Source organism: Phoca vitulina, unplaced genomic scaffold (assembly GCF_004348235.1).
Source record: "Phoca vitulina isolate PV1807 unplaced genomic scaffold, GSC_HSeal_1.0 scaffold19, whole genome shotgun sequence".
Lineage (NCBI taxonomy): Eukaryota > Metazoa > Chordata > Mammalia > Carnivora > Phocidae > Phoca > Phoca vitulina.
Genome location: NW_022589722.1, coordinates 19,015,302 through 19,030,541, shown reverse-complemented (window position 1 = coordinate 19,030,541; position 15,240 = coordinate 19,015,302). Strand labels below are relative to the sequence as shown.

The 15,240-nt window shown below is 51.5% G+C and overlaps 1 protein-coding gene across 1 annotated transcript; it reads left to right on the top strand.

Annotated features, from left to right (window-relative positions):
• Nucleotides 1-664: 664 nt before the first annotated feature.
• On the top strand, nucleotides 665-9,851 carry CKAP4 (cytoskeleton associated protein 4). The gene is made up of 2 exons (XM_032416797.1): nucleotides 665-1,232; nucleotides 7,367-9,851. The coding sequence occupies exons 1-2, from the start codon at nucleotides 777-779 to the stop codon at nucleotides 8,687-8,689; spliced, it is 1,779 nt and encodes a 592-aa protein (XP_032272688.1). The 5' UTR covers nucleotides 665-776; the 3' UTR covers nucleotides 8,690-9,851.
• Nucleotides 9,852-15,240: the final 5,389 nt, after the last annotated feature.

Sequence of the window (15,240 nt, the reverse complement as noted above, 5' to 3'; positions counted from 1 at the left end):
CCGCCATCGACCCAGCCCTGCGCCCCTCCCTTTGGCCACCTCGACTCCCGGCCCCCGCCTGGGTAGACCCAGGCCAGTTGCCCTCCCTACTTCGGCGCCTCCTGCCCCCTCCCACTCGGCCACTTCAGTCGCCTGCCCCGGCCTCCGTAGACCCCGCTGGGACACCCCGGCCGCCGCAGACCGCGCTCGGCCACCACCCTCCCCCCGGCCCCCCCCCCCCCCACCGCAGGCCTCGTAGCCCCCGCTGGGCCCCCCCCCCCCACTGCCACCTCGGCCCCGTAGACCTCGCTGGGCCACCCTCCCCCCAACCCGGCCGCCTCAGACCGCGCTCGGCCACCACCCTCCCCTCGGCTCCCCCACCCCGGGCCTCGTAGACCCGCCTGGGACACCCCCACCCCGGCCGCGTGGACCCCGCGGCACCGCCCCCCGCTCGGCCCCCCTCCTTGGGGTCGTGGCGGCAGGGGGAGGGGCCGCGCCGGCCCCCGCGTGCGTGGCAGGCTCTCCCGGCTCGGCTCTCCCGGCCTCCCTTCCCGGGAGGCGGGGTCGGCGCCGCGGCTGCGGCGGCGGCGGCGGCGGAGGCAGGCCCCCTCCTCCTTCCTCCCTCGTCCGGCCTCCTTCCTCGCGCGCCCGCCGCCCGCTCTCTCTCGGCCGCTCCGACGCCAGCAGCGCCCGCGTGCCGCTCGCCCAGCCCCGGGGGAGCCCGAGGAAGTTTCCCGGGCCGCGTGCCCCGCTCGCTCGCCTCGCAGTCCGCGGCCTCACCCGCCGCCGCGCCCGCCATGCCCTCGGCCAAACAAAGGGGCTCCAAGGGCGGCCACGGGGCCGCGAGCCCTTCGGAGAAGGGCGCCCACCCGTCGGGCGGCGCGGATGACGTGGCGAAGAAGCCGCCGCCGGCGCCGCAGCAGCCGCCGCCGCCCGCGCCGCACCCGCAGCAGCACCCGCCGCAGCATCCGCAGAACCAGGCGCACGGCAAGGGCGGCCACCGCGGCGGCAAGTCCTCCTCCTCCTCCGCCGCCGCCGCCGCCGCCGCCGCCTCGTCCTCGGCGTCCTGCTCGCGCAGGCTCGGCCGGGCGCTCAACTTTCTCTTCTACCTCGCCCTGGTGGCGGCGGCCGCCTTCTCGGGCTGGTGTGTCCACCACGTCCTGGAGGAGGTCCAGCAGGTCCGGCGCGGCCACCAGGACTTCTCCCGGCAGAGGGAGGAGCTGGGCCAGGGCTTGCAGAGCGTCGAGCAGAAGGTGGGTACCCCGGCCCCCCGACCCGCGGCGCCCCGCGCCACAGCCGGGTCGCTGGCTCTGCCCAGGCCCCGGGGGCCGGGACCAGAGCCGGGCCCCTTACTCGGGCGGTCCGGGCTGGGGATGCCCCGTCCCCGGGCCCCTAGTCCCCGGGCGGTCCCCAGACCCTCTTTGTTAATGGCCGCGGAGGAATCGGCCCCGAGGGATGGGCCGCCGCGAGGATGGTCAGGCCAGCCGGCGAGGGTGGGCCAAGGGCCTGTCACAGGGAATTAGCGGTGACCTGTAAGGAAGCCGCCAGGCTCTGGGGAGCCCATTCTCTTCGGATTAGGAACCGCTGAATGGGCAGAGTTGTCTGAAAAGGAGGTAGGAAGGGACGCCAGCGCATCCCTGGGAGCCTCGCGCAAGGCCGCACCTGGGCTCCCTGTGGAAGACATCTGAGCCAGGTTTTCATAAATCCCGATCCTGGGGAAGAAAAAGCAAGTAATCATACTCATTTGCGAAGTTCAAATGAAATATTACCTATCTTCAGACCCCTTGTCTTTTGGTGGACCAGTGTCCCCATGTGGGCCTTTGAAGTAGCATAAACCAGCTTCAGAGGAAAGCAAAGGCCCCCAAATACTAGAGGGTACTGGTGAGTAATACCACAAGACGCGTTTACATGATGTTAAGAGGGCTTGCTCATTATCTAATCATCATAGCCACCCTGGTGGGGAGGGAGGAGTAGCAGTTTTGACTCCATTTTCCAGACAAGAAGATTGAGGTTTAGAGAGATCAAGTGAATTGATAAAGACCCCAGCTGGTGAGTGGCAAAATGCATGAGAATGTCTAGGCCACTGCCCAGTTTGGGGTCCACTGTGGCCTCTCTCAGGTATGGATGGACCCAACTTTCACCACAGAGCCTCTTAGGTTCCACCCTGTCTGTATTTTTCCACACCAGGTGCATCTCCCTCCGTCTGATCCCTTCTCTCATTCCTCCTCCGCCGTCCTCCACTAATGTCATTGCTCAATGAAAGTTGGTTGTATGATCGAAACAAAAAATCCCGCCACCACTTCTGAGCCCGGAACGGCTGCCTCCTTTTCCCAGCATGCTGCCTGCCCTGCCAAGTTTCTATCGACTTCTGTGGAGTATGCAGGACTAGGAATTTCCTCTTAAGACTGGCAGAGCAACTGGGATGAGTCAGCCTGCTCCATGCTGCAGGCCAAGGGAGGTGACTTTTCGGAGGCAATTAAGTAGGCAGTGCTGCTTTGCCTATCCTGAATGTCAACTCATTCTTAAGAAGTAGGACATACCGCTGGAGCATAATCACTAGCCTCTCGTTTCCTCTCTCTCGTCCACCCGGTTACCAATCAATCACAATATTTATTGAAGTCTGATAGTGATATGGAGGCCTCTTGGCCCTGTGGAGGGGGTAGGAAGGTGCAAAAAGGCACAAATCCTGTTTGCAAAGCAGCACGTAAGTAGGTTTCAGGGAAGGGTCACTGCTGTGTGAGTTCAGAAGAGAGAGGGTGTGGAGTTTGCCTAGGCCTTTATCCCAGGGGCCAGGGCAGTGCCAGTGTAGACCTCGCTGCTGGTAACTGTTGAGAGGAGGAGTGGAGACACAGAGGCAGGGGGCTGTCTTGAGTATGTTGAAGGGACAGCAGGTGGCTGTCCAGCCTGTTGCAGAGTAACATATAGGAAGTAGTGAGATGGGAAATTGAACTTGAGGCCCAGATGGCGAAGGTCTTGAATCGAGGGTGAAGAAACTGGGCTTTACTCTCTCTGCTTCTCCCCTGCCTCTCTCTTATTCCCTCCTCCCTGGCTCCTACCTCTTTTCTATCAAAGCTGTGTGTAGATTACTTTCCGCTTTGGCGCCGAGTTTTCCCATCTACACAGAGAAGGGAGGGCTCTGTCCAGATTTTTAAGCATCCACCTGGCTGTACACTGTTGAAACAGTGACCTTTCTTTTTAATTGAGCAGTGTAATCAAGCTGTATGTAATGCCTCGTATTTATTGTGCACTCATCTCTTTTGACTCTCACAGCAGCCCCGAGAGGTGAGCACGAGTAGACTCCCCGCCTTTCACAGATGAAGAGTGAGACACAAGAAGGCAGAGTAAATGCAAGGTTACACAGCTAGTAAGGGGCAGGACTAGGATTCATACTGCAGTTAGCTCCTGGAACACTCTTAACCGTGTGTCTGTTCATTTTGTTGTCTTGCTCGTGCCCCACTTGGTACGTAGTAGGTGCTCAATTAATGCTTAGTCCGGTGATACGGAACTCAGAACGTGCCCAGAACAGTACTGAGATTTGTCACTGTGTGTGACTACTTCTGTCTGCACCTCGGAGGTGGCCAGGAAATAAGAGATTTTGCTTTGAAGAATGAGTCGTGCTGGCTCCTCAGACTGCCTGAGCTTGAGCCCCTTTTTAACTGTGATGCTTGGTGCAGGGTGGGGTGTGGTTCTTAGCAGGAACATATACTTATAATATTATTATTCATAATTAGTGTTCATTATGGGCTAGGCATCCTATTAAGTGCTTCCCAGCCACCCTCTGAGGCAGGATCCATTTATTAGCACTGTTTCACAGGTGGGCCAGCAGGGCCTGCTGTGTTACTCATTCAGGGTCACACACGGACCCTAAGTGGGGGAACCGGGATCGGACTCAAAAGCAGTGTGACTTAAAGCACTCGACTTCACGGGGCGCTCGCCTGGTCTCATTCTGCAGACGCTTTCGGTGTGGGGAGATGGTCCAGGTCTGCTGAATGACCGCAGCCTGGGCAGAGAAGCTGGCCTGTCCTTACGTGGAAGGTTCAGCGGGCACAGTGGGTGCGGGCTTCTGAAAACGTTGGTAGTTCAGTTGGAGGCCGGGCAGGGCCCGTGTTGCCCTGGGGGATCCAGGGTGGCATAAAGTGATGGTTAGGCTCAGGAGGGACAGGCGAATGAGATGAACAGCTGTTTGTGGAAGAGTGAGTTCTCTGGTTGTGTTTCTTTGTTTTCTCATCCTGACTCTGGAGGAGTCAGGGCTCCTGAGGTAGGTAGCGTCTCCTGCAGGCGCTCAGTGCGCTTTGAACAGGCTTCTGCTCAAGCTTATCACTAGGGGTTAAGAGCTCAGGTTGGGACATCACACGTTCTGGGATTTTGCTGCCCAGCCTGACCACTTCCCAGTCTCCTGATTTGTAAACTGGAGATCAGCGGGAGCCACACACTCATGAGGTTATTACGAAGTAGTTTGCGTATCTGTTGGTGTACAGGAAATGCCCCGATGAACGGCAGCCACGACCGTCTCCCCGCGTGCTGTGAGCTCCTTGAGTGCAGGGACCCTGTCCTAGCCATTATTTTCCTGCCCACCATTTGGTGGCCACCCCACATGTTGGGGAAACAGATGCATCCACTGCATATTGATTATAATGAGGTCTTTGCATGTAAAGATGTACGGCTCACAGCACCATCCGTAGGGGGGCGATTTCCGTATTCTTGTCATAGTGTTGGGGGTTGGTGTTTCATCCATAATTTCTGATCTACTCCCCTTCCTAGCCATTTGCCAAGAGCCAGCCCATGTTAGGGGTGACAGGGATCAGAGGGGAAGTGGACCAGCTCAGTCTTCACCAGGCTTTGTACTATTAGTTAACTGTTCCTGCTCCATTCAGAAAATACTGAATGAGCACCAGCCACGTTGCAGGTCCCGTGCTCACCCGCCCGCGCCGCTGTTCTGAGTGCGGTGTGCAACAGGCGGGTGCTGTGATTGAACAACTTCGTTTGGAGGTGACTTCTCCCTGGTACCTTCTCAGAGTACCCTTTATGACTCAGGTTATATTGAGTCGAACAGGGAAATTGTCTAGTCTTCTGGAGTCCCTGAAAACCTAATTCTAATCTATCTAAAACTCACAGACTGTTGGAAACTGAAACGGACTTTAGAAACTATTTGTTAATAGACGAGGAGTTGGGACCTGGAAAGTGAGTGACTTATTTGTGCTCACAGATCTGGTTTTAGGTGGGGCTGGAACCAGAGTCCAGGCATCCTGTTCTCGTTTCTGTAGCTTTTCCCCTGAGGCATGAGGGCTAAGGATGGTCTCGGAATCTCCTGACTGCTGAGCTACTCCCAGAGGAAAGATTAAACAATAATGAAGACCATGGCTGCCGTTTGTTGATCATTCACTATGTGTCTGGCACAGTTGAAGCTTTAGATATATTCACTCGCTTAATCCTCGCAAGATGAGCCTGCCAGTCAGGTACTATTTTGTTCCCATCCTGCAGCTGAGGCAACCAAGGCACAGATGTGCTGAGTAACTTGCCCAAGATCACACAGCTAGGAAGTGACCAAGCCAAGATTTGAACATAGGCAGTCTGGTTCCAGAGCCCATGCTATTTTATTTTTTACCTTGTTGCCATGGAAGTATTCAGGCGTAAACAGAAGAGATCAATACAGTGAACCCCCGTTTCAATAGTGCTTTTTTTTTTTCTTTCTTTTTTTGCTATTCTTGTTTCATTCCATCACCACCTCTTCCCTCCCATTTTGTTTTGCTCTTTTTGGGCCGGAGGGAGAGCTGGGTCTCTGAAGCCTTCTATTCCACCCTTGGTCGGGTGCCCACCTGATCTCTCTCACTCTCAGATACTCTGGGTGTTGGGAAATAGCCCAGGTCTGCGGAATGGCTGCAGCCTGGGCGGGGAGGATGGCCTGCCCTGAGTCGGGAGATTCAGCGGGCACAGGCGGGGGCAGGCCCTCTGGAGGGCCCACGAGGCTCTGGCAGACCCAGTGGATATCGAGCCAGGATCTGATTTTGACTGATAGCATTAGTTCACCCCAAGTATTTCAAGATTTATTTCTAACAAATAGGAGCTTCTTCTCTTCCCTTTCCTTTGGCAAAACACAGTATATTATACTTAACAAAGTTAACGGTAATGCTTGCTTCTCATCTGATACCTAGTTCAAAATCAGATTTCCCTGACCCCCTTAAAAAATATCTCTTTTATAGTTGCTTTGTTTGAATCAGGATCCATATAAATCCACACATTACGTTTGGTTGATAAATCTCTTAAATTTCTTTTAATGTGTAATAGTTTCCTGGCTTTCCCCCTTTAAAGATGCCATTTAATTCTTGAAGATCCTCATTCTTTGTTGTGTAGAATTTTCCACATCGTGGGTTTGGCTGATTGCACCCTCATAGGATGTTTTTCTCTTATTGTGAATTGGTGGTTAGAGCTGGAGACTTGAGAGATTCAGATTCTTTTTTGCAAGAAAGCATTTTGGGTGGCTCTGTGAGCCAATAGTCACCAGCCCGTCAGGCTCGACACATCAAACCAGCTCCCCGGAGAGGTTCCAGGTCAGACCTTGGTTAGGGGAGAATTTATTTAGAATGAGTGTGTCGTGGCAAACAGGATCATAATGTGCTCACAAAGCCAGAGAATGCTAAGGGAACATCTGGCCCACGGTCCTATTTTCGGGTGAGGACAGTGACTTGGTAAGGGCCACCCAACTAGAAGTGGCAAGCTAGACACCTAAACCTTTGTCTCTTGCCTCCCAGCCCAGTGTCTCCCATGTGCCTCAGCTTTTCTCCCTGTGAAAAGTTGTAAGACTTTTCAGTTGCAAGAGCTAGAAATTCAGCCTAACTGGCTTAAAGAGGGAGGGGGGAGGGAGAGACCAAGAGAACTTACTGGCTTAAACTAAAAATTCAGGAGATGCCTTCAGGTATAGCTGTACCCAGAGATGCACATTGTGTCTTCAGAACTCGATCTTGCCATCTCTCAGTTCTGCTTCCCACTGTGCTGGCTTGATTCGTAGCCTGGCGTTCTTCGTGGGCCAATCTAAGCCTCTCCAGGCTTCCATCATCCTATAGCTAGCAATCCGAGTAGAAAAAGGTTTTCTTTACCAGTAGTTTTAACAGAAGTCTTGGAATTGACTGACCGGCCTTAGGCCTTAGGCCCATCCCTGGGCTAATCACTGTGGCTTCAGGAGGGAGGACCCCAGGAGCACTTGGAAAGGGCCTTTCAGTTGGCCCCCCAAACCACATGGACTGTGTGTGGAGGGAAGGTTCTCCAAGGACAATCATTTTCCTGTTCCAGAAGAGGGACCTGGAAACCGGGCAGACAAAAAGAAATATAGCTGTATTGCATAAAACTCAGCAGCTCTTCTCAGCAGTTAACATGTGGATTTTGGTTACAGGTGCAGTCTCTTCAAGCCACATTTGGGACCTTTGAGTCCATCTTGAGAAGCTCCCAGCATAAACAAGACCTCACGGAGAAAGCTGTGAAGCAAGGGGAGAGTGAGATCAACCGGATCAGTGAAGTTCTGCAGAAGCTCCAGAACGAGATTCTCAAAGACCTCTCTGATGGCATCCACGTGGTGAAGGATGCCCGGGAGCGGGACTTCACGTCTCTTGAGAACACAGTGGAGGAAAGGCTGACGGAACTCACGAAGTCCATCAATGACAACATTGCTATCTTCACCGAAGTCCAGAAGAGGAGCCAGAAGGAAATCAGCGATGTGAAGGCGAAGGTTGCCTCCCTGGAAGACTCCGAGGGCTACAAGCAGGATTTGAAAGCCTTGACGGAAGCTGTGAAGGAAACACAGTTCTCTGTGAAGTCCAGAGAAAAGGACATCGAGGCCCTGAGAAGCACCCTCCAGACCTTGGAGTCTGACGTCTACACCGAGGTCAAGGAGCTGGTGAGCCTCAAGCAGGAGCAGCTGAAGTTCAAGGAGGCGGCCAATTCGGAGCACCTCACCTTGCAGGCCCTCACAGAGAAGCTCCTGCAGTCCGAGGAGGTCACCTCCCGCCTTCCTGAGGAGATCAGGAGACTCAGGGAGGAGCTGCGCCACCTGGAAGCCGAGGCCCTTAGGCCGGAAGAAGATGGGGTTTACAAACACTCTGACTCCTTGGCGGCGCTCCAGGAGAAGAGTCAGGGACTGGACTCCAGGCTCCAAACTGTGGAAGACGGCATGGACGCCGTGCAGACGGCCTCCACCCGGCACAGTGAGGACCTGGAGGCCCTGCTGGCCAAGAGCGAGGAGCACGAGCGGCGCCTGGCCGCCCTGCAGGAGCACGTGGTGGGCCTGGGCCCTTCGGGGGCCGACGCGGGCGGCCTGGCCGGCACGGTGGGGAGCCTGGGGGAGGCCCAGCTCTCGCTCTACAGCGACGTGGAGGAGCTGAAGAGAAGCGTGGGCGAGCTCCCCAGCACCGTGGAGGCTCTCCAGAAGGTGCAAGAGCAAGTCCACACGCTGCTGGGCCAGGACCCGGCCCGGGCGGCCCCCTTGCCTCAGGACTTCCTGGACAGACTCTCTTCTCTAGACAACCTCAAAGCCTCAGTCAGCCAAGTGGAGTCGGACTTGAGGATGCTCAGGACTGCCGTGGACAGTTTGGTCGCCTACTCGGTGAAAATAGAAACCAACGAGAACAACTTGGAATCAGCTAAGGGCTTGTTAGATGACCTGAGAAATGACCTGGATAGGTTGTTTTTGAAAGTGGAAAAGATTCACGAAAAAGTCTGAATGAATTGCGTGTGCAGGGTGCAGAGTTAAGTCGTTTCTCATGACCAAAAAATGTGTTGTTTTTCTTCCACCGCGCCCTACCCCCCATGTTCTTTGTCCCCTCTTAAAAAGCAGTGGACACCCCCCCTGAACACCAAGGCATTTTATGTTTTTGTGCCCAGTTAATTTATTTACGAGTATTACCACACACCATTGGTTTCTCAAGTTTTCTGCTTCTGCTTTTGGTTTTCCTCAAGGCCCGGCCCCTGCCAATCAGAGGTGCCTTTTAGAAGGGATGTCTCTAGTGTCAGAGAAGAATGGCTTCAACTGAGGATTAGTAGAGGCAGATTAAGTGTAACCTCAAAAAACCTTGCCTGGCTGACAGATTTCACATTAAAAAAAGTGGGGGGAGGAGGCACTTTTCTTTCTAATTCTCTTTAAGGAAAATTAATTTTACCTTTATTTTTTTTTTTAATTTTTTTTTTTTTTAATGCTTCTGGCAGAAGTTTTCATGAGCTGCCACTCACTTCTTGTCTTCCACTTTAAATTGGTTAAAACTCACAAGAGTCAGCTCTGATGTGGGAGGGAGACAAGCCCCTCGGTTTTTAGTTGATAAGAACCAGCTGCTTGACTTGCTGGTCACCTCCCGTGGTGTGGGGTGTCTTTTCCGTTCCTGAATCATCTAGTGATCTCAAAGGTAACTATGCAAAGAATCCAGATGGTTCTGAATGCAAAGGCACAACCCCTCACAGAGTCCACTGTGGCCGGCCTGCGTCACCTCTTGGTCGGGTCCCCAAATAATACATAGGTTTAGAATCCTGGGAAGGGGACTCCCTGGATTCTTTCAGGAAATGTGTGATGAGAGTGGTCCACAAAGGCATGGGCTGTCTCTCCCCGGAGAACGGAGGCCACGTGTTTTTATTTTCCCATTATGTCCATGAAGAGGTTTGCTGTCCAAGCAGACCCCCATCTGTCAGGAGGAATGTGTGCATTTTCTGTAGTTTTTTGCTGTTTTCCTTCGAGCTGTACTGTTCTTTAATGGCTGTCTTGCCCTTCAAAAAAGAAGAAAAAAAGAAAAAAAAGAAAAGAGAAAAAAAAGGTTTGTTTAGTTTACTGTGAAATGAACTGTATGGCTTATTTACAGTATTTTTAATTCTTAATAAACACTTGAGCTTTGTTACGACTTTTCTAGAGTGGTGGCTTTCTGAGAATTTAGCAATTGCGATGTATTTTGTTAATTAGATTAGAAAGATTGGGAAGTTTTCAATTTTAAGACTTTGTTTCAATTCTAAAAGCAAGGTGGCCTCATTCTTAGGCCTGGGGACATATCTTTGATTGACTGTTACAGGTTTGGTTATAGGTCTTCGCAGGACTCCCCACTCTTAGCTACAGCAGAATCTTCTGGGTACTTCAAACAATCCCTGGGCCTGCCCCCAGGGATTCCGATTCAGTGGGTGTATAGAGGGCTTGCGTTAGCATTTCAAAGGCTCCCTGCTGATTGGAAAGTGCAGCCCGGTTTGAGAACTGTGGTCTTAGACCATCTTAGTGAGCTGCAGCCTCCAGTTTCCTTGGGGAAACTGGTATCTGATGCTGTTTATTGAGTCCCTGTGTGCCAGGCCTTGTGCTAAGCACTTAATAGGCCCCTGTATCTTCCTCCTAATATTCCCCAGAGCTAGGCGGCTTCATTCCCCATTTTACCAAGGGGCCGCAGGCTGGCAAGCGTCATGTAAGATCATTATTAGCTAGGAAGTGGCAGGGCTGAGATTTGAACCCAGTCCTGCTCTGAACTGTGACAGCAAACTCCACCTTCCACCAGCACGAGTGCAGGGCCCCCGGAGCCCTGTTCCAGAGCCTGAGGCTGCAGGAACTCTTCTCTCCCACCCAGGGTGGAGAGGGAGAGGGAGAGGAGGGCCTGCGTGCGAATGTGGTCTCCTGCCCTCCTTTCTGGCTGGAGGGCCCCTCATCCCTGAACTTTTTGGTCAGTCATTCTGGGTCCCTGAGGCAGCATCCCCCCTAAGGCGTCACAACTCCTAGCGGATGTTTTTCCAAAGCAGTTTGCAAGTCAGGATGGACCCTCTATTGGTGTTAGAAATAATTTGTAATTTTATTTTCAAGTGGACGAGTTGAGAGAGAAAACTAGTTCAGTGACAAGTTTTGCCCTCCTTTGTGGAGGGTGCTGGACAGCATAAACTTCCATGCTTGGGAAAATGAAATTTTGGTTTCTTTTCAGGTTGGTTGATTGTATTAGGCATTTTCTTGATCTTCCTCTTGACACCGTTTCTGCAGTCTTTAACCTCAGACTATGGAGTGGTTTAATAGATTGTCACTTATTTTTTAAAAAGATTTTATTATTTATTTATTTGAGAGCATGCTAGCGGGGAGGGGGGGCAGAGGGCTCTATCCCACCACCCTGAAATCTTGACGTGAGCCAAAATCAAGAGTACTACGCTCAACGACTGAGCCACCCAGGTGCCCCTAATAGATTGTCATTTAATACTATAGTAGAAAACCTCTAAGGGTCAGAAAAATAACCAAATTTAAATTCAGATGGTGGAAATAAAAAGAATGCATTATGAATTCACATATTCCTGATGGTGGGGCAGTTACAGGTAGATCCTACCCCAGATAACAATCACAATTCGGTCTTGTTCCTGTGTCTGCTCATTCCTTCACTCAATGAACATGACTGAGCCCACAGCCAGCCATTTTGCTAAGTGAATTCAGGATGCACGTGACCCGATCCTTGTCCTCAGAGGGCCTATAGCGCAGTAGGGGCGATGGTCTCGTAAACTGGTAGATGTCCTAAGGAATTACAGGTGCTGTAATCAGGTATAATGGGGCACAGAGCGGGGATTGGTCAGTTCTGCCTCGCTTCAGCTGGGATGGTTAGAACAGGCGTGCAGAGGCCCCGGGGGCAGTCTCTCGGAATGCCTCCACGCGGGATGGGAACCTTCAGGAAACTGGGCGCCTGCCCCTTGAACAGGGAATAGACGCAAGTTACTGATGATATTGATTAGACTGCAGACGATCCAGCACCAGGATGAGACTGCAGCGAAATTCCCCAGGTAAGGCTGTCAGCACACGGATCACCCAGACTGGTGATGATGCCGGCGACCACGGACACCTCACGGGGTGGAACGAGGGTACAGGAGGGAGGTGAGGGTAGGGCTTAGCACAGCACCTGGTACATAGAGCTCCAGGGCCATCCTACCAGAGTTAAAAGGTTGAAATATCTCTGTGCTGCTTGGTAAAGAGCTGCAACCGTAAGCCCTCTCTTCCCTCCCCAGGGACCACCAGACTTGGGGTCCCACATGAATAGGGCAACACCCCGGCTCAGCAGGGGCCTCCGGGCCCCTGCTCCAGTCCCATGGCCAGTGTTCGTTCTGATGAGTGGGCACCCGTGCTTTACCAGGGGTCAAAGAGTTTGAAATCAGTCTATGTCCCCTTCAAAGCACGCCTCTGATCCACTGATCTGTTTTTCTGGGAACGTTTGGACACACCCCTACCAGACATCTCAGTTTCCACACTGAAGTCCTCATTTCCCCCAGGAGTAAGTGGGGCCACTGCTTCCCCCGTCGCTTGAGCCAGAAGCTCAGGGGAACCCCATGTCCCTGCCTCTCCACATCCGCTCCTGTTGAAGCCCTGATGTTGCAGCCGCCCCATCCCTCGCCTTCGCTCCATCACTGGCCAGTGTCTGAAATCCAGCAGTAGCCCCTCACGGCGCCCCTGTGTTACCCGGGAACAGAAACGTGGGGTGTGCACTCAGTATTCGTTCAACAATATTCAGAGAGCACGGCTCTGCCAGACACCAAGGAGATGACTAAGAACAAGACAGGCTTCCTGCTTTCAGGATTCTCGTGGTCCAGTTGGACGAGACCAGCAGTAAATATGGAAGGAAACAGATATTAAGTATGCAAATTGCAGTATCTGTCTTGAGAGACAGGAAGAGCTCAAGTAGCCTTCCTGTTTCTAGCCTGGCTCCCACTCAAGGAATTCACCAGGGGTGACCAGGTGATCTTTCTCAAAAGCAAATCTGCACGTGACTCTTCCCCACTACATCCTTCAGTGTCTCCCCTTTGGCTTCAGGAGAAAATTGCAGCTCCATGGTGTGGCTGAGGGAGAGCTTTCTGACTGCTCTCTCCCTGCCATCCAGCCTCATCTGCTGTGCACTCTTGCTGCTAGGTGCACTGACCAACTGAACCACTCCTCGCCTCAGTGCCTTTGCATACACTTCTTCCTTCTACTCCCTGAACCTGAACCACTGGCTGAATTTGGGAGATCCTCCTGCAAGCTCATACATTCCAGGCTTCTTGCTATGAAAGGGCTCCTCCCTCTGCATTATGATCGCTTTCTTGTCTGATGGTGCACTCCATGGATGACAGGGTTGTTTCTTCTGTATCCAGCGATATCACCGTGCTCAGCCCACGTCAGTAACGATAAAAATAACATTTACTGAGTACTTACTATGTGCCAACCCCTGTTCTGAGGGTGTGTAAAGATTCACTCATTCAAGTGGTGCAGCAGTCAAGGGAGGGTCCTATTGCTAGGACCCCCATTTTCCAGGTGGAGAAACTGAGGCACAGAGAAGTTAAGTAATTTGTTCCAAGTACTTATTTGTCACAGCTGGTAAGTGGTAGAGCCAGATTTAGAACCCAGTGGTCTTAAGTTAAAAACTGTGCTCTGAACTACTGTAGACTGGTTTCTTTTCCACTTAACACCTAGCATTTGGGAAGCGGGGAGGGTTACTTTTCATTGAAGTACGACTTGCGAGCTTTAAGGCATGCACATCGAATGCAGACGTAGCTGATTGGAGTTTTACATGTTACATCACATACTAACCACCAGATCAAGATATACAACATGTCCAGCACTCCAGAGACTTCCTGTGCCTGGCAGTCAACCCCCAAAGATAACTACTGTCCTGGCTGCTATCACCATAGGCTATTTTTGCCCATTTTTGAATTTCATATAAATGGAATCATGCCATATAAGACCTGGTATTCCTTAACAACAAAAAAAAGAGCTTTATTAGGATATAATTCACATACCATAAAGTCCACCCTATTAAAATATACAACTGTTCTTAGTATATTCACAGAAGGCTGGACCCATTCTTATCAGTCTTGCCCTTGTTACATATAAAAAAATAGGCAGCACAGAGGTGTTCAATAAATAGCAGATGTTTGAGTCCTTAGGGGTTTTGAACTGGACAGTGTGTTTTGGGCTCTCCATCTTGCTGCCCAGTGACTCAGAGAGAAAAGGGGGGGGTGCAGTGTCATGCGGATGCTCTTCCTCTTGCCTCCAGGCTAGTTCCACAGGAGAGGAGATGAAAGCCACAAAGGCAGAGGGTTCGGCTGCCCTCGCCCCTCCTTAGGCCGTATTTGGTCGAGGGATTGATTCCACAAGTGGCTATTATGAAGGTGAGACCCCCAGTAGAACAGGGGACATGGTGTGTAATCACACACAGCATGACACGTGCACGGGTAGCAGGGACTGATGAGGTCTTGGACCTTGGAGGGGCCTGCCCAGCATCCAGTTCTCCTTCGGTTGGTAACAATTCCCCTAGTTTTCTTTAGAGAATCACCCCTTCCCTACCGTCAGTCCATCTGGCTCTGAGACCGACCACGATGAGCACATGACCCAGTTTGGGCCAATGAGAAATCCTGTTCTCCTGGTCTGATTTGTTCCAGATGAACACATGTCACCATCTGGTCCACTGACTACTGCTGGAACTTTCTAGAAAGGGGTGTCTTCCATCCACTGGGGCTGCCAAGCTGGCAGGGCATAAGCCCAGGGCCACTAGGGGCCACCCTATGTGAAGAGACCACTGAGAATGAAGCCAGTGTAGAGGAAAGCAGTGCTTAGATGTGATAACAGACAGGTTCCTGATGACATACTTTGAACACCTGGATCCATCTGTGCCTGAAGCTCCAGAGGCCATGTTCTTTCCCACACAGAATCTTACACACCTTTCATATGTATACAGGTGACATGGAGTCATGTAAAGAATGGGCATAACAGCACTGCTTATGACTAAAAAATTGGAAACACCTAAAAAGTCTGGCATCCCGATCAATCAATAACTACTTTTGTCATTTGTTTATACAATGGACCTTGAAACATAATAAAAACAAATAAATCAGAATCCTATATATCAGTGCAGATAAATCTTTCGACTGAAATGCCGAGTGAAAAAAAAGATGTAGGAGAAAATACACAGTATGAAAACTTGCATATAATTAAGAAACCATGCAAAATAGTAATGCATATTATAGTAAATGACCAGGAGACAGAATATCCAAATTTGGGTTGTTTGATTTCTTAGGCTAAGTAGGGGCTACTTGGGTGTTCATGATATTATTCTTAGTGCCTTTCCTCTCTCAATACTTTATTATGAAAATTCAAACAGAAAAGTTGGAAGAATTGCCCAGTGAGCACTCATATATCTACTACTTAGCACAATGAACATTTTGCTATATTTGTTTATCATGTATATCTCCATCTCCCCATTTTCTTGATACCTTTTTTGTATGCCAGAAATATTTTGTAATTAAAACTTTTTAAAAGGGGCA